At 53.2% G+C, this 17,984-nt stretch overlaps 2 protein-coding genes across 7 annotated transcripts in view; one reads left to right on the top strand and one right to left on the bottom strand.

Annotated features, from left to right (window-relative positions):
- FAM131B (family with sequence similarity 131 member B) overlaps positions 1-15,647 on the top strand; it is a 22,524-nt gene extending 6,877 nt beyond the window's left edge. Inside the window, exons 1-7 of one of the 4 annotated variants that reach the window (XM_066262510.1) lie at positions 6,664-6,896; positions 9,351-9,460; positions 10,218-10,253; positions 10,555-10,648; positions 10,927-11,124; positions 12,526-12,669; positions 12,882-15,645. In XM_066262510.1, coding sequence (XP_066118607.1) covers positions 6,869-6,896; positions 9,351-9,460; positions 10,218-10,253; positions 10,555-10,648; positions 10,927-11,124; positions 12,526-12,669; positions 12,882-13,354 — 1,083 coding nt within the window. In that variant the 5' untranslated portion in view covers positions 6,664-6,868 and the 3' untranslated portion in view covers positions 13,355-15,645. Of the gene's footprint in view, positions 1-2,764; positions 3,571-3,868; positions 4,326-6,663; positions 6,897-9,350; positions 9,461-10,217; positions 10,254-10,554; positions 10,649-10,926; positions 11,125-12,525; positions 12,670-12,881 lie in introns of those variants that run through there. The other 3 variants (XM_066262511.1, XM_066262513.1, XM_066262512.1) reach the window with 3 other exon arrangements.
- CLCN1 (chloride voltage-gated channel 1) overlaps positions 15,346-17,984 on the bottom strand; it is a 29,955-nt gene continuing 27,316 nt past the window's right edge. For all 3 annotated transcript variants that reach the window (XM_066262501.1, XM_066262503.1, XM_066262502.1), the window contains one exon: positions 15,346-17,984. In XM_066262501.1, the coding sequence (XP_066118598.1) occupies positions 17,607-17,984 (378 nt within the window). In that variant the 3' untranslated portion in view covers positions 15,346-17,606.

Below are 17,984 nucleotides of genomic sequence, written 5' to 3'. Positions count from 1 at the left end.
CCTCTGCCCGCGGGCAGAACAGTCATGAGTGACTTAGTGAGCCAACAGCCCTCAAGTGGCTGGCTCACCACCACCCAGAAAAAGGAAATCTTTGTCCCCTGCCAGCTTATCACTGTGAAAATACCTTAACCAAAGATTGACCTGGACATACACACACAAGGATTAGCATTACACACCCATTCTTGAACACAAAGAACAAGTGAACAGTTACCTGTGGAATGCTTAAGTTAGAACAGTGTTTTTTTTTCTTTTTACTTTTATTGCAGTAAGAACACTTAACATGCAATGTACCTGCTTCGAGCAATGTGTGTGTGTGTGTGTGTGTGTGTGTTTTGCCTCTTTTTTTTTTTTTTTTTTTTTTTGAGAGAGAGGCAGGGAGAGAGTGAGAGACCAGAACATCAAGCTGTTCTTGCATGTGCCCTGACCGGAGAATCAAACTGGCAACCTCTTGCTCCAGAATGATGCTTCAACCAAATGAGCTACCCAGCCAGGGCTTAATTTCTATTGATTTTTAGAGAGACACAGAGAGGAAGGGAGAGGAGAGGGGGAAGGGAAGCATCCATTTGTTGTTGCACTCAGTCGTACATTCTGTGGTTGCTTCCCGTGTGTGCCCTGACCCAGCACTAAACCTGCAAACTTGTCCTCTATGGGTGATGCTCTTAACTGACTGATCTAACTTGCCAGGGCCTTTTGGCCTCATTTTATCTAAAACAAGTTGATCCATCTACATGAGCAAAAGGAGTACGGGAACCAATGAGCCTATTTCAACAGTATTTAGTATTATAATAAAAATTAGAAAAATAATCCGACATGGATTTAGGGAGGCATCCTAGGGCAGGGAAAAGAATGCTAGAAGAGTTAGAAGTCCTGATTTTCGGTTGCATTCAGTCACTTCTGTGTGACTGTAAAAATCTGAGAGACAAATGTTCTTTGTCCGTGAAAGCACTTCCAAGCTTTCCTCCAGTTCTAATGCTCGATGATCTGTACTCAGTGCCCTGTATAGCCTCTGCCCTTCCCTTGTCAGGAAGATGCCACTACTGCCCACTCCGGACTTGGTCGGCTTACTTAAAGACAGCAGACTGGGGAGGGCTGAGACCTGGAGCTCTACCCACCCCGTATGCTTCAAACACCAGTTAGGATCAGGTCCAGTTGCAGGAAAGAAGAAGAGGTCCCAGGCAGTTAGACTTCACAGCAAAAACAAAGCCTCCTTCAAGAAGATGTTTGCAAGAGGAATCCAAGTGGAGGTTGCAGAATAGCCAGAGGTTAGGGATGACACAGAGATGGGGAAGCCAGAACGGAGGTACATTCAGGAATATGAGAGGTAAGCTGTCAGCGATCACCTGGGGACAGAGAAGTCTGGTGGGTAGTAACAGAGCATCAGCCTGCGGGCTGCGATTCGGAGGCAGGACCAGGGGAGGATGCCTTGCAAACACAAAGCAGAGTATCCCTCCTGGGGGAACTGGGCATAAAGGTGGGGTTTGGAAGGTCCTAACAGGGGAGATAAAAAGGCTCCAGAAACATGATATGACGTCAGCCACTCCTCAAACCCCAGTTCACAAATACTAGTCAGGCAGCTACCTGTGATGCTCAGGAACAAGCCTTCCAAGTTCAGGTTCTCATTGGTCCTCCTGGAGAGTATAAAATTGACAGGAAGGGTCATTGAGGCTGGAAGAAGTGACTGCCTGATGTTACCAATTTGATTCTTCCCTTTCTCCACCAGGAGCTCTGGGATTTGTGAATGCTGAGTAGTCACTTGACCTCTGACGATCCCATCTGCTCTTGGTCTCTGGGGTTGATGAACTCCATTTTTTATTTTTTTTTTGAACTCCATTTTTATTGCTTACCTGGCCTCTTACTCATGGTTGCCTTGGTCCTGGCATCCTGCCTGGTCTGCCGCTGCCTGTGACCTGGACGTAATGATGGCACCCTGAGGCCCTGAATATCCTTTGGGACCTAAATAGGAATTGTTCCAGGCCCCCTAGACTCAATCTTCCCCCTCTCCGAGAAGGATGTGGAATCCCAATAGTCCAGAACCCCCGGCCTGGCTTTCTGCATCAGATGTTTGGATGTAACCCCCAAATCTGAAGAGGTTCCCTTCTAGGCTTGTTTACAGACCTGCTTTTCAAAGACCAGATGGGGCAAATGCATTCCTTCAATAATCTAAATAATAGATTCTATTAGAGTCACCACAGAAACATTTAAAAATTTTTTTAATTTATTGACTTTAGAGAGAGAAGGGTGAGAGAGAGAGAGAGAGAGAGAGAGAGAGATATCATTCTGTTCCTGTATGTGCCCTGACCAAGGATCAAACCTGGCAACCTTTGCATATTGGGATGATGCTTTAACCAAGCAGCCAGGACCACCACGGAAACATTATTTGGACACTCTTCTCCATTGAATGGAGCCACAGGATCCTGACAAATATGAACTCAGTGATGCTGACCTTGTCCATGTGTGTCCGAGGACCACACCACACACATGGGGTGGGGGAAAGGTCACCACCACGGCCCACACTGTCACGCTTCCATATCTCATCGCACAGTGCGTGGAGCTCACCTTAGACCCCTAATATTTTGCAAAGGTTTCAAACTTCATCTAAAAGTCTAATGAGCATTGACCTATGTTGGTCTAGAAGGTTTTATCTTCCAGAGAGTCCAACAGATCAGAGATTGGTCCCACCACCAGCGCTGGAACCAGAGGAATTCTGTTATGGAACAGGTCTTCCTTTATAACTCGCGGTCCTGAGATGTCCTTTCTTCCTCAGCAGATGGCTCTGCCCAGGAAAGGCCCTGACTCAGCACAATGGCTAGGAGCCTCTTCTATTGATCACTTGGGGAATGCACCGGAAGGTGGGAGGGCTGGAGGTGGGAAGCCACGTGAGGAAGAGAACTACATGGACCACCAGCACAGCTTCTGTGGCACTTCCTACTCTGTGGAAATACAATTTACTCACTACCAACACCACAGCCCATCTATGACTTCGCTGAGTCTGCTCCCAGTGTCAGCAACATAAGCCCCAAGCTCCATTCTGTGTTTTCTTGTTTACTATTAAGGAATGAGCCCATTGTAGGAATTCAGACCTCCATCACTGCTTGTTGTCAGATTGTTCTGATTTCCACCTAGACCACCATGCCATTCCAGGAGTGCCTCCAGCCGTTTCCCCAGGGGACCCCAGGATCAGCAAACCCACTTCTGGTGCCTTAAGCAAATAGTGCCTCCTGTGAGGTGCCCCACATCTCACTAAACTTGGGAGCAGCCTGAGTCATCTCCCTGTCACCCGGAGACACAGAGATCTGATGCAATGCACAGACTTTGACAAGTAGGAACCGAGACACTGCTGTCCTCAGTACTTTAGGATAGCACCTAAGACCTAGAGCAGGGCTGCCAGTCACCGTGAGGAAAGATCATCGCTTTTCCATTTCACAGTGTAGGAATGTAGACAGATTTGTCCCTCTCTTCAGTTTATGACGTCACTTTAAATGAAAAGTAGGAGTGAAAGTATCAAATAAAATGCCCTGAACCAAGTAACTCTAAAAAAAAAAACCCCAAAAAACAAATGGACAAAATAAAACTTTTTCCTACGGCATCCAAGATGAATTTTCTTTGGAGGGGCTGAGTTGAAGCTCTAGCTGCCTCTGTTCCCAGATGGCTAATTTGGGAGAAAGGAAAGTTAATGGGCCTCAAACCCAGGTTGTCACAATTGCAAGGCAAAGACAATGACTTCCTTATTGGCTGGTTGTTGTAATAAGAGACTGAAAACTTTGTCAACTCTAGCATGATATTAGCATGTAATTTATTATTATTTTATTCTCTATCTTCCCTACTCCCAGACTTTTAAATGACCTTACCTCCTACTTCTCAAAAATAGATACCATCAGACAGGAATCCCATCTTCCTGACACCAGATGTGCAACCTACTGGCATCTGCTTCATCCTCTCTGCTGGAAGAAGGTGTGTGTGGCTGTGTGATCTTTAAACAAAAATCCCTGCACTATAATTCTTATATTAACACCTGCTTTTTAAATGATATCACAATGTATCATGAAAAAAATTCTGTCAACAAATACAGTTGTAAAATAATGAACGGCTTGGTAGAATTCTGTTATAGACATATATCATAATTTATTTAATTACTCCCCAGTTTGAACATGTAGCCCCTGTGCAATCTACCTTATTATGTAAATAGTGCTCTGGTGGATGCTGTAGATGAAATCTTTGTCCATGTTATTTTTATTTCGTTAGAATATTTCCATAAATGTAACAGCTGTGGTACAACTTAGTCACAACAACATCCATGGGTATTTTAAAGATTTTTTTTCCTCAGTAACTGTCAAACTGTCCTCTGGAAGGGTTGTTCATGTTCATATCTGAACTGGAATCTTTGACCTTGCCTCAGAAGACAGCAAAGAGACTGGGAGAATGTCACCAAATGGTGAGAAGTAAGAGGATCCTGAACAAGAAACGGGAAGGAAGCTGGCCAAGGTCGTGCCTCTGATATTTTACTTTCCTCTGGTGCAAAAAGAATACCTTTAAGACACAATGTGGATGGGACTGAGTCTTCAAGATCTGGAATCCTTTGTGTTGACCTTGATTTAAATCATTTGGGGTCCTGGCTGGTTGGCTCAGCAGTAGAGCATCAGCCCAGCGTGTGGATGTACCGGGTTCTATTCCCTGTCAGGGCACACAGGAGAAACACCCATCTGCTTCTCCACTCTTCCCCCTCTCCCTTCTCTCTCTCTCTTCCCCTCCTGAAGCCGTGGCTCGGTTGGAGCAAGCTAACTCTGGGTGAGGATGGCTCCATGGCCTTACCTCATTTGCTAAAATAGCTTGGTTGCTGAGCAATGGAGCAATGGCCCCAGATGGGCAGATTATGGCCCCATAGGGGCCTTGCCAAATGGATTCTTTCCTCAGGCACATGTCAAAGTCTTTCTCTCTGCCTCCCCACTCCTCACTTAAGAAAAAGAAAATATTTGAATAAATCCAACCTTAGGCAGCTGTGCTAAGGGGACTGTAGGAGGGGATTTATATCCATGTTTGGACCAGAGTAAAGGTGGGGAACAATGGAATCAGAGCCCCCCCCACCCCAAGCAAAGCAATATCAAATAGTAAGGCCAGGAGGGAGCAGAACTGGCCACTTGGCCCATTACACCAGGCCTGGAAATTCCCCTGGCACTGCTTTCTCTGCTCCAACCAAAAGGGTTTGGGTGCCACTGCTGTAGTGATGGAGGTTGTTTCTGCTCTTCTTTTTATCGTCTTTCCATTTTCTTTCCTTTGCAGCTAGACAGTACATTTCAGGACAGAATCCTGATATTTCCTTTGTATAACCAACAATAGTAAATATGGGGAAATACTTTCTAATTCTCTCCACTGTCAAAAGAAGTTATCAGATCCTGCCACAAATTATACTGGACAATTAAAATCTAAGCAGACCTACAAGGGACTATTCTGTCTTCCCTTTCATGGTTTTATAGCTGTAGATTTGGCTAATTTTTTCATGCAGAGAGACCAAAAATCAATTGTCTTCCCATAATCCCATCTCCTAGATCTGCAATTAGATTATTAGCATCATCCCCCATGTGTGTCTCATGTGGAGTTCCACCGATTGTAATGGTTATCACCCATAATCTAAAGGTTAAACTTTGCATCCAATAAGACCTGGTCTCCTTAGCCCGATGCCCTACTCCCTGTTCAACCTCAGGAGGGACATAGAGGCAAGAGGCGAGCAAATAGAGCTGGCTTAGGTCATTGGTCCTAAAACTCTGCCTTCTCACACTTCGGGTTTTCTGGATACTGCTTAGGCAAGCCTCCTTGCGCTTTCTCAAATGACTTTTCTGGACTCCACGTCTTCCTTGCTGTAACCATCTGCCCCCCTTGACCCCAGCCACTTAGATCTCTATCTCTTACCCTGAAGGCCTTTGGTACCTACCTGACCCTCCCCACTAGCCAGAGGGCAATCATCCCTCTCCAGGTCTTGACTGCTTCCTGACATCCATGCTTTCATTTATCAGAGAAGACCACGGCTCAGAAAAATTAAACTGAATTTCAAACTATGTCTTTTAGCCAGTCTCGGGTCCTGACATTTTTATTTCATACCGGGTGGGGACGAATTAGTTTCTTTCTGCTCCCCCATCCCCAGTCAGGCCTGGAGTTAGATTATCCCCACTATATATCCATCCCCACACCCAGCCCCGTATTTCCAGCGAGTACCGAGCTCGGGGAAGTCTAATCCACCATCCACTTGCAAAGACTTAGCGATCTGTTTGGGTGGACAAACCGTTCGCAGGACACGCAGAGCATCCTGAACTGTATCTAATCACGCCACCTCAGGAAGAAAAACAAGCGTTTGCGGAATTTGGCGGACAAGGCCTTCCATCCAGGCTTTATTCGCACCCCCACCCCACTTTACCCGGTTCTTGGGACCCTAGGCGAACATCTTCTGGAACTCCACCAGCCCCCGGGCGCGAGCCCAGCCGGGACCGGGAGGAGCCCCAAGTGGGGCTGGGGAAGGGTAGGTGGAGCGAGCGGTGTGAGGCCCGCGACAGCCCGGCCCCCGAGGGAGCGCGCGAGGTGCGAGGGGAGCGCGGCGGCGTCCCCGGGACTGGGGGAGGTGCCCGGCGCAGCCAATCCCGGGGCCGCCCCCTCCCCGGTCGCGAGCTGCGCCCGGGCGGGGGAGTCAGACGGCAGCGGCGGCGGCGGCGGCGGCGGCGACGGCGGCTGCCGCGGGGAGGGATGGAGAGGGGCGGGGGGAGCGGAGCCGAGCGGAGACAGCCGCGGCGCTGCAGAGAGGCTGGGGCGGCGGCGCGGCTCCCGGTGCTCCCCCCGCGCCCGCCCCGCGTCGGCGAGGGCTCGGCCCCGGAGGCCCCGCGCCATGGGTTGCATCGGCTCCCGGACCGTGGGTGGGTACCGCGGCGGGGCGAGCGCGGCCGTAGGCTGGGCTCGCCAGGTCCGGTCCTTCGGCCCCTCCCCCACCCCCTCCGCGCCCCTGGGGGGACCTCGCTCTGCGCCGCCCTGCGGGGCCTGGCTGCCTCACTTTCCCCCTGCCTCTCTGCTCCCTGCCTTGCTCGCGCATCGTTCTCTCTCCGCGTCCTCTCCGTCTCCCTCCGCCTCCCTTCCATCGCCTTTTCCCAGGCGCGGTCCCTCTCCATCATCTATCAGCCTCTTCTCTCTCCTCCGCCGCTCTTCCCTCCTCTCCAGTGCCTCACCCGGCAGCCCCAGGCCATCCGCCTCCACTCTGCCTCCCTCGGCGCCCCCATGCCCCCAGCTCCATTTCTAGAGCAGCCCTCTTCTAAGAATGCTCTGCACAGCCTCAGCCCCCAGTCTTTTCCCGCACGCACCCGCTCCACCCCCGCCTCCATCTGGCTCGGGTGTTTTGCCCCTATCTCCTTCCCTCTTCGTTGCCTTTTCCTGTCGTTCCTGCCTCCCCCGGTTTGCTTTGTTCAAGTGCATTTTCCCTCTGGGGCGGGGGCAGGATGCTCCCGGAGGAGGGAATAGGTTCCACGCTGGGAGGGAATGGGGACGGGCCGGCTGTTGGGGGTGGGGGCTTAGAGCCGGTGGACGCGGGGAGAAGGCAGGGGTCTAACGGGACTGAAACGGGTAGGGAGCCGGCCCTCAGCAGGGTGGGGCCGGCCCTGGGAGGATCCCGGAGAATGGACAGCACCTGTCAGCGGGGGGTGGCGGGGGCGGGGCCGGCCCTTTATTTACCTTTGACTGGGGAAGGGAGACGGGCACCTCCTGATTCGTCTAACCCCTTCCACCTTCGCCCTGCTAGCGCTCCCTGGTCCTCCACCTCCTGCACAGCGCTCTCACGGCCGGCTCAACAAATTAATCCAGCTCTCTCCCCAAGCCCCCCAATTTTTTCACATTCTAACTTCCCATTTCTCCCGCCTACACGCCCCAGTGACCTCAGGCTGAGAGAATCATTCGTGTTATTATTACAAACAAACTCCCGATCCGGAAGCCTGATTTCTCTGAGACCTGATTTATTTCTATGGTTACCCCCTCCTTCTCTGCCCTCACCTCTTCTCCGGGTTCTCTTCCTCCCCCTCTCGGCCCCCCGCGGCTCTGACTCAGCTCTCCCTCTTCTACAAAGGCCACCTCCCCTCCCCTCTCTCCCACTGGGCGCGCCCCATCTCCCTTCTCGGAGATTGTCTTCCGCCTGCCCCATCCCTGCTCTGTCTGCCAGGACATCCATCTTTCCTCTTCCCCCCAAGCCACAGCCTCTGGTCTGACCCATCTCACCGCTCCCTTGCAGCCCCAAGTGACAGGCGGCCCACATGGGAGGGGTCCTACCTCCCGGAGACGCTTTAACCAGCTATATTGTTGCATGCTGAATGCCTCCGCAGGCCTGAGGCCCTGTTTAATTCACCCCTTCTCAAGAGTGGACCCCTAACCAAAATTCAGAAGCATAAAACTTTATCTGTAGACAGGAGCCATAGGATCGGATGGTTCACAGCCATCTGACTTGACTCTCTCCAGCTAACCTAGTGGTTCTTCCCCAAGCCTCCATGAGGCGCCCTCATCTCAACCTCCCTTCCCCAGGAGCTCTGCCCGCCCCCCAGCAATGACCAGCCTTCTTGGCCCTCCAGCTCCCCACCCTCCCACCCCCAGCCTTCCAACCTCTCCCTCTCCCATCCTCTTCTGTCTTCTCTTTGACTTGAATTCCCGTTCTTTTGCTTCCTATTTTAAAAAGTCCCCTTCTCTCCTCCCGTGGCCTCCCACCATTCCTCTTTGATCCATTGCTTATTGCCCAACAGTCAGGTAAAATGATCCCAGCTCACGCTTTGTGTTCTCTGCTCTGTTTCAGGGTAAACACACCCAATTCCTGCCTCTTTATCCCCTCCAAATCCTTCCTGTCAGACAAGTTCACCAACTCCTACAGAGGGTCCCCTACATTCCTGCCACCTCACAAATGTTAAAGCCTGCCCACAGAGAAGCTAACTTCTAGAGAAGTCCCGCCCTTATTTGTAAAAACACCATAAATGAGAAGCACAGCTGTCATGTACATAGGAACTTTCAATGATTCCCCTGGACAGGATGGACACAGTTTTCCTGTTAAAACCCAACCACTGACTCAGTCATTGAAACAATAACAATCAGTAAGGCCACATACACCACTTTTTCTGAGTGTGCTAGTCATGGTTGAGCTCAAACTAGATATTTTGGCTCAGTCTTATTTCTTCTACCAGAAATGTAGGGAGAGCAGGGATGTGAAAGGAACGGGCGCTGGGAAGGAGTGGTGGCGCAGGGTGAGGAGGGGTCTGGAGGGGCTGCCTCAGTGTGTGGACCAGGAGGAGCCTTTGGGTGGGGCGCAGGGGGCATGAAGTAGAGCTCTTAACCCTCTGCCGCTTCAGGGAATGAGGTGATTGCAGTGGATTGGAAGGGCCTGAAGGATGTCGACCAGATCAACATGGACAGCACCAGCTCACTGCACGGAGGCAGCCTCCACCGGCCGTCCACGGAGGTGAGGCTGGAGCCCAGCTGCCCCCTCTCCAAAGGGCCCCCAAAAGACCCCAAAACCAGCACGAACAAAGCCTCCCGACCCTTGAGATCTCTTCTTTTTTTTTTTTTTTTTTGCATTTTTCTGAAGCTGGAAACAGGGAGAGACAGTCAGACAGACTCCCGCATGTGCCCGACCGGGATCCACCCGGCACGCCCACCAGGGGCACTGCTCTGCCCACCAGGGGGCAATGCTCTGCCCCTCCTGGGCGTCACCATGTTGGGACCAGAGCCACTCTAGCGCCTGAGGCAGAGGCCACAGAGCCATCCCCAGCGCCCGGGCCATCTTTGCTCCAATGGAGCCTTGGCTGTGGGAGGGGAAGAGAGAGACAGAGAGGAAGGCGCGGTGGAGGGGTGGAGAAGCAAATGGGTGCTTCTCCTGTGTGCCCTGGCCGGGAATCGAACCCAGGTCCTCCGCACGCTAGGCCGACGCTCTACCGCTGAGCCAACCGGCCAGGGCAAGAGATCTCTTCTTAAATTCCAAGTCAATGTCCCAAACATTCCCTCAGACTTGACACTTTGAGAGAATGTTTCTCCTACATTGCTGAAAATGCAAGCCGAATGTTCCACATACAAGCGGGCGTCCTCATTCCTTACTCTAATCTCCAGAAAGCCCTCCTTCTTCACGCGTGTCTGAGAGGCCCTCTGAGGAAGGGGGATAGGGTTTCCTTGCATTCCTGAAGGTGCCTTGGATTCCCACTCCCTCTTCTCTCTCTTCGCAGCAAACCCGAACTGATTTCTCCTGGGATGGCATCAATGTGAGTGCAGCTTTCCTTGCCTCCCCCAGCCCAGCCTCGCTCCTCCACCTTCTATTCTCCAGTAGCACAGTGCTCCCTCACTCCAGCGGGCGCTGTGAGCCCTTCCCTGCTCTCCCTACCTCCCGAGTTTTTAAGGGTGATTGGAGGCCATCTCCATGGGACTCCTGGGTATAATGGTTCTCCCTATCACCTGCCCTAGCTTAGATCCTGTCTCCTGGAAACCATTAACTTTCCACCCCAATATGAGCACCCCTATATCCTCTTACTCCTCTGCCCCTCCTCCCATTATTCCCCATTCTAGCTGTCCATGGAAGATACCACTTCCATTCTTCCAAAGCTTAAGCGAAACTCGAACGCCTATGGCATTGGGGCCCTGGCCAAGTCATCTTTCTCAGGTGAGATTCCCTGCCTGCTGGGGATGCGTCCGGACAGGTGATACTTTCAGGCCCTGCTCCTTCGGGCCTGAGAAGGACCTCATCTTCCTACCCCCAACCTGTTTGTCCTTTCTGTCAAGCCTCTCCCAACCTCCAGACTGCCCTCATATATAGAGACCTAGGGGAGTCTGCCCACCGTGGGATGGAGTCCCTTGGGACTGGGGTCGGGATAATGGGAAGTACCTGTTAGGGATATTGTGTCATCTTCTGGAGGATGTGAGTGATGTCTGGCTCCTCAGGGATTTCGAGAAGCATGAAGGACCATGTGACGAAGCCCACAGCCATGGGGCAGGGCCGTGTGGCTCACATGATTGAATGGCAGGGCTGGGGGAAGGCACCAGCCATTCAGCCGCAACACAGCCACGAGTCCGTGCGCAGGGATACCGATGCCTACTCTGACCTCAGCGATGGCGAGAAGGAGGCACGTTTCCTGGCAGGTACTGATTCCCTCCGAACCCTCAAGAGGCACGTTTCAGGATGGCCAGAGACTGACCCTCCAACCCCACCTCCTACGGTAGGGTTGGCTCTTCCCATGTGATAACCATCAGATTTAATTTCCCAGCCAGCTCTAATTTCAAGTACTTTGACTTGTTAATTCTGATAAGTGTGCTCAAACTTATTTTTACTATCATCTCAGAAGTCAAGAATACTTAACGTGGGACTGTGAGTCCACCTGATGCCGCGTCTCTACATGGTGGGACTGTCCAAATCCCTCAGTACAAGGGAAAAAAGGCAGGGCTTCAAAATTCTCTGTTCTCCTGTTTCTTGAGGAAGAAGAAAGGAAAGGCCTTGGACATTGCACATTGTCCATCAGCATACTGAAGTCATGGACTCACGCACTGGGCTCATTACTTGTGATGACCACTAGAAGATAAGGGACCTGGGGGCAGAGGGGATGGTATAAATTTCTGAAGTCTGGCCCTGGCCAGTTGGCTTAGCAGTAGAGCGTCAGCCTGGCGTGCGGGGGACCCGGGTTCGATTCCCAGCCAGGGCACATAGGAGAAGCGCCCCCCCCCCCCCCCCCCCTCCTTCCTCTCTGTCTCTCTCTTCCCCTCCTGCAGCCAAGGCTCCATTGGAGCAAAGATGGCCCGGGCACTGGGGATGGCTCCTTGGCCTCTGCCCCAGGCGCTAGAGTGGCTCTGGTCGTGGCAGAGTGACGCCCCAGAGGGGCAGAGCATCGCCCCCTGGTGGGCAGAGCATCGCCCCTGGTGGGCGTGCCGGGTGGATCCCGGTCGGGCGCATGCGGGAATCTGTCTGACTGTCTCTCCCCGTTTCCAGCTTCAGAAAAATACAAAAATAAAAAAAAAAAAAAATTCTGAAGTCACAAGTTTTGATCCCTTAGGATATCTCAGTAGAAGACTCCCAACTCCTTCCCCTGGGAATTCTAAATCTGACCTTCTGGGAAGTCCCCCGTGATTTTGCCTTGTTTCGGAGCATGTGCAAAGGCTGTGTTGTCCAATACAGTAGCCTCTGGCTATTCAGAACTTGAAATGTGGTTAGTCCAAGTGGAGATGTGCTGTAAGTGTAAAATAGCGACTGGGCTTTCAAAGACTTCTTCTGAAAAAAAGAATGTAAACTATCCCAATAATTTTTATATGAATTAGACGTTGGAATGATCATCTTTTATACGTACTGGGTTACATAAGCCTATAGTAGTAAATTTAATTTCACCTGTTTCCTTTACTTTAATGTGGCTACTAGAAAAATTTTCAGATCGCATCAATGGCTTGCATTGTATTTCTACCGAACAACATCGCACTGATGGCCCCTCCCCCATGCATGTGTCTCAGGGTTCTTGGGGGTATCTTGAGCTAACTGCTGTACATGTCTTCTCCCAGGCGTCATGGAACAGTTTGCCATTTCTGAGGCCACACTCATGGCCTGGTCTTCCATGGACGGCGAGGACATGAGTGTCAACTCCGCCCAGGAACCATTAGGCTGCAACTACAGTGACAACTACCAGGAGTTGATGGAGAGTCAAGGTGAGGGATGGCTCCAGAATCCAACCCCTGAGGCCTAAGAGGCCTCCTGTGCTATCTAGGCTACCTCTGTTCATCTCTGTTCTTCTAAGACGTTCTGTCCATCTCAGCTTTCTGCTCCCCTCTGTCCCCAACATCTCACCCTCCTTCTCTGAGCCGCCGTGACTGCCTTTGACAGTCTTTACCCCCACCGACCTCCATGATTCTCCTTACAGATGCCCTCACTCAAGCCCCCATGGATGGATGGCCTCACTCCTATGTGTCCCAGGGCATGTACTGTCTGGGGTCATCGGATGCCTGGGAAGCAAGCGACCAGTCCCTCATTGCCTCTCCAGCTACAGGATCCTACCTTGGTCCTGCATTTGATGACTCTCAGCCGAGCTTGCATGAAATGGGACCTTCCCAACCTGCTTTGGGATACTCTGCTCAGGAGCCTCCACCTTTGCTGGGGGGAGACACCGACTGGGCTCCGGGGGTCGGTGGCGTGGACCTGGCACGGGGCCCTGCAGAGCAGGAGAAGAGGCCATTGGCCCCTGAGGAGGAAGAGGATGCGGGATGCCGGGACTTGGAGTCGCTTTCCCCACGAGAAGACCCCGAGGTGTCCACTGCTCTTAGCCGGAAGGTGTCTGACGTCACATCTTCAGGCGTGCAGTCCTTTGATGAGGAGGAGGGCGAGGCCAACAACTAGCTTCTTCCCACTCTACGCCCTACCTTCCACTCCCACCTGAGGAGCATGGCTGCAACGATACCCTCCCTTCCCCCAGCAGTACAGCTGAAACCCGGGCAGAAGACCGCGCGGAACCCGGGGGCGGCCAGCCCTCGCCGGGGACACGGAGAGCCAGGAGAAGATTCTCTCCAGCCTTGTGTTATAGAAACCACAGGTCCAGGGATTGAGGCCCAGGCAACCAGATGGCTCTGCTCAGCTTGGCTGTGGGCTTCTGGGCCTGTGAGGACGAAGCTCCAGTTTCTATCCTGGGGACAGGAGCACAGAGTGGCCTGTGGCCATCAACTGGTTCTCAGCTTTTCACTCCCCGATTTCGTCTTCCAGGAGCCTTGACTGTGGCTGTCTGAATGCCTCCTTTCTGCGTGTCACTCATGCTTTTCCCGACTCTGTGTTTTGTCTGGCTGTGGTCCCAGCTTGACCCTACTCTGACAAACAGACCTCAGGGGCTGTTGGACGTGGCTCGGCGGGCGTAGGAGAAACCACGTCTCCTTCTGAGATCAGGAGTCACGGGGGAGGTGGACGTGGTAGCTGGGTGCACTGGGGCACAAACAGGATTCTTTATATAAGCCCCCCCCCAAGACCAGAGTGTCTCTGATGATGGGACCAACAACAAACATGGCCGCCTGTTCTGGGATCTCAAATATCCCCTGACTGAAAGGTGGGTCCTAAGGGTCTGGGAAGGACCCAGTGGGCTGGCTGCTCCAGCTCTCACTTCTTTTGTCTGCCTTCTTCTATCCCCTGCTCCCAGAGCCCCCCCACCCACCCGGAGCGGGTGACACAGAATGCAGGTGTCCTGCCAGGCAGGGAAGCCTGAGGGCTGTGCCTCCCTCCATCCACTCCCCCCCCCCAATTCTCTGGAGCTGTTTACACTATTCTCTTTGCCTTTTCTACATTTTTATAACTTCTTGGGGACTCAGGTTGAGTGGGGTGGAGGGAAGAGTCTGGTGCTGTCAGGCGCTGCCCAGTGGCTTGTTTGCTGAGCAGTGTGTGGGCACTCAGCCCCTTGCTCCTCCTCCAGCGCCTCCCAGGCATCCTCCCGGCCCAGGCCTCCTGCAGAGATGGGAGCAGAGTCTCCTTCCTTCAAGGACAAGTTTACAGTGAGGCCTACGCCCCTGACTCGGCTTGCCCTTCCACACCCAGTTTCCATGCCAGTGGGGACTTCAGTCTGCAGCACACAAAGCCCCAACTCTTCTGTAAGGGATCCTGGTGTCAGGAACACCCTGGAGCAAAGAAGTGGCATTTGTGGAGCACGCAGTAGGACCCCATCCCCTGGCCCCTGGCAGAGGGAGAATCCCAGGAGAGAGACCCTAGGAGTTTCATTGCCTGTCTTTCCACTTTCCTTGGCTAAGACTCCGGTAGGGCCTCAGGACCTAGCCCGACTTTGACAGGGGTCCTATTGCTTCTGATCTCTGCCAGGAAGAGAGCACTGTCATCCTTCTCAGACCCTGGGCACACACTACCCCATCCCCACCCCCAGATGTCTGTTTCTTTGGAATGGGCTGTTTCTGTTTGTCTGTGACCCCCACCCCCATCAAGTTCACAATTCCATGCAAACGTGGTCCTGAAGTGCAACCAAAGCCGGGGTCCCATGTCTTCAGGGGAGGGGAGGTCAGTTCTTGGAGGAAACAGGTGGGTGAAGAGTTGCTTATCTCATCTAAAGCTGTGGCTTGTGTTTGATCATGTGACCTGCATCAGGAGGCGCCAGGACCTCCCGCTTAGGAGCTCTGGGAAGTGGCCCGGTGCCCTCACCCTGCCACAGATCTCGGGGTTTTGCATGCTCATGGTTCCCTCCTTCCAGGGGGCCCCTGTTACCCTGTGCAACCTGCTCTCTGGATGCATCACTCCCTTCCTCTTCCTCTCATCCTCTTCCCGCCCCGTTTTGCCCCAGCCCGCAGTGGACATCCACTCCAGCGAGTGGGCTCATGTGTTCCAGTTCTGTTTTGCTCAGGGCCCTGGGGAGTTAGGGAAGGCAGATGGAGAGCAGCGCTCTTTCCTCCCTCCCTGCCTCCAGGAAGCCTTTCTTTGGTCTGAAAGATGACTGAATTGTCAAGGAATTTAGCAGGTTTCAGACACCAGTGGGGACTCCACAGTCCCTGGTGCTGGCAGTGGCACATGCGCAGACCAGAAGTCAGCTGTGGGGTGGGGGTCTGCACTTGCAAAGAGCTTCCCTCCTGCTCTGAAGAGGGAGACCTGCGGAGCTGAGCCTGGGTCCCTCTTTGAACTCTTGGGAGGGAGGAACTGCCTCTCTGGTGCTGGGGGGCAGGGTGCATGGGGTTTGCTTCTAGCCTATGGGGGGAGGGGGGGCATGTGCTGGAAGAGGCTGTTGGGGGTGAGGGAGGGCTGCTTTTCCTTTGGGGTTCAAGGCTGTGCAGCACGATTTACAACAGTCCTGGAACAGGGCTGTTTTTATATTATTGTGAATGAAACTGCTCTTGCTAAATGATTTTCTTTTGAAAGGGAATGAGGGGTGGACTTTTATTTTCAATTCACTTTATTAAAGGAAAACCCAAATATTCCATTCCTCCCCTTCTGCCTCCCCCTCCCCCTTCCTTCTTCTGCTTGTGTTCTGGAGGGAATTTTGGTGACTGTGTTTATGACTTTTTCCCTGCCCCCTACCTATCCAACTGATGCTCGTCTTCCAGGTCTGGGAATATCTGTTTTTATGGCCAGTCTTAGCATGTTTTCTTAATGTGACATCCCCACCCCAGGCCCAAGAGAGATTCTATGACATATATTACAGAGAGAATTATATATAAATATATAGAAATACTATAGATTATATACAAGTGGGCATTGGGCGTGAGCGCCCACTGCAGCCCCCTCCCCAGGCTACAGCCTCTCTTGGCCTGGGGACAGGGCAGGGAGGTAATGGTGGGGAGGGCTCCGGGCCGTGTTCAGTGGCACTAAACAGAATGTGGTGGCATCCTCTGACTCAGTGTCTTATTTGGGGGATGAAGGAGACCGGGCCCGGGGGAGGTAAAGGAGGAGAATGTCTCTCCGGAGAGGGGACACAAGCAGAGGCCATGGAGGAGGGAAGGGGAAAAGCCTGGGATGTGGGAGCAAGGGCTTCTGGATGCCCAGAGCCCCTGGGACCACTTACAGAAGAGGCAGGCGCATGGCAGGCTCCCTGTCGCTCATTTGGGGAAGGTCCGGGTTCTGGCTTCCCAAGGGTGGGATGCGTCACAGTGGTCTGCCACCTTGACATTGGAACCCAACACTCCATCCCAAGAAGAACACAAAGAGCTAGTCTGAGGGTTGTATCTTGAGTGACACCGTGAAGGGCCTGGCTTCCTCGAGCCTTGGCTCATGGCGGGAGGGGTTCCAGCTGGAGCAGCTCAAGGGCAGAGCTGACCCATGGGAAGGACAGATCAGTGACCAGAGAGGGGAGAGGTTTTCTAGGAAGTGACCTGGAAACAAGGATGAGGAAGCTGTGACGTGGGATGGGAGGATTTCTGCAGGAAGTAGTTACACCCATTGGGACAGCATGGCTGTCTGGCTCACGGTGCCTGCCCCCGTCCACACAGATCCTTCTGTGACCTTCTGCCTTCCAGGAAGCACCCCCATAGTCTGTCCACACTTGACTGCTTACATCGGGGACGAAGGAGTGGGAAATAAGATTGGCCTTTCATGGCCCTAGTAATAGCCTTTGCTTGGGGACAGATAGTGGGAGCTAAATAGCGTCTGCAGGCAAATTTCGAGAAGCAGGGAGACCGTGGGGTAGGGGACTCTGAGAAAAGGGGCTGGGGATGGCTTGCGAGTATGTTCTGGGGCCTTCAATCCACAAAGCCCTGAGGTGGCCCCATCTCCTCCTCCAATATGGCACCTGCGGGGCCACAGATGTCCCTGACCTCCCTTCACCCAGCCCTGTGGAGACTGGAAGACAGAGGGCAAGGCCAGGAAGGCGCTGGGACAGGACAGAGGGAGCTGTGGGGCACGGGGAGAGGCAGGGAACCCCCTACCCTGGAGCGGGAAACGCGGGAATATAAGGGCCCTTCATGGAGTGTCTGGGAATAGGGAAAACGGCCTAAATAACTGACCAAGGCGAGTCTCTGCCTGAATTGACTCCTCCTCAAAGACTATCTCTGTCACATGTTAAAATTCCCAGGAGGGAGCAGGATATTGGCGTGATCTGTCCAACGTTAGGACATACTGTCTCCCACACAATATGCCTGGGCCTCTTGGCAGTCCGATGAGGCGGTCCCGTAGTGAGGAGTGGTCAAAGGATCAGTTCATCCTCGTCCTCCTCGTCGGTAGATCGCAGACTGGGGCCCTGCAAGATGTCGGCCAGCTCTTCCTCCAGCCCCGGGCTGTCCGCCAGCTCCAGCTCCTCGAGCTCGGCTTCAGCATTGGCCGGAGCCAGGGAGACAGGGGGCCACGTGGAGGGGCAAGGCTCAGGTGTCTCTGGGGCTAGAGGGCCCGTGTCCTCTGGCTCCGACTTGGCAGCCCCCAGTCCGTCCTCAGGCAGGCTCCAGGCCTCCGAGGGAGGGAGTGGCCCCCCGGGCGTCTTGCGGGCTGAGGTCGTGCTCCGGAAGCTGGCCAGGGGAGGGCGGAGCTGCACCCCGGACTTGGTGTGCCCTTCAATGGCTTTCTGCAG

This window comes from Saccopteryx bilineata, chromosome 2 (assembly GCF_036850765.1).
Source record: "Saccopteryx bilineata isolate mSacBil1 chromosome 2, mSacBil1_pri_phased_curated, whole genome shotgun sequence".
Classification (NCBI taxonomy): domain Eukaryota; kingdom Metazoa; phylum Chordata; class Mammalia; order Chiroptera; family Emballonuridae; genus Saccopteryx; species Saccopteryx bilineata.
The sequence above is the reverse complement of the archived record's forward strand: the minus strand, read 5'-3'. Positions and strand labels throughout refer to the sequence as shown.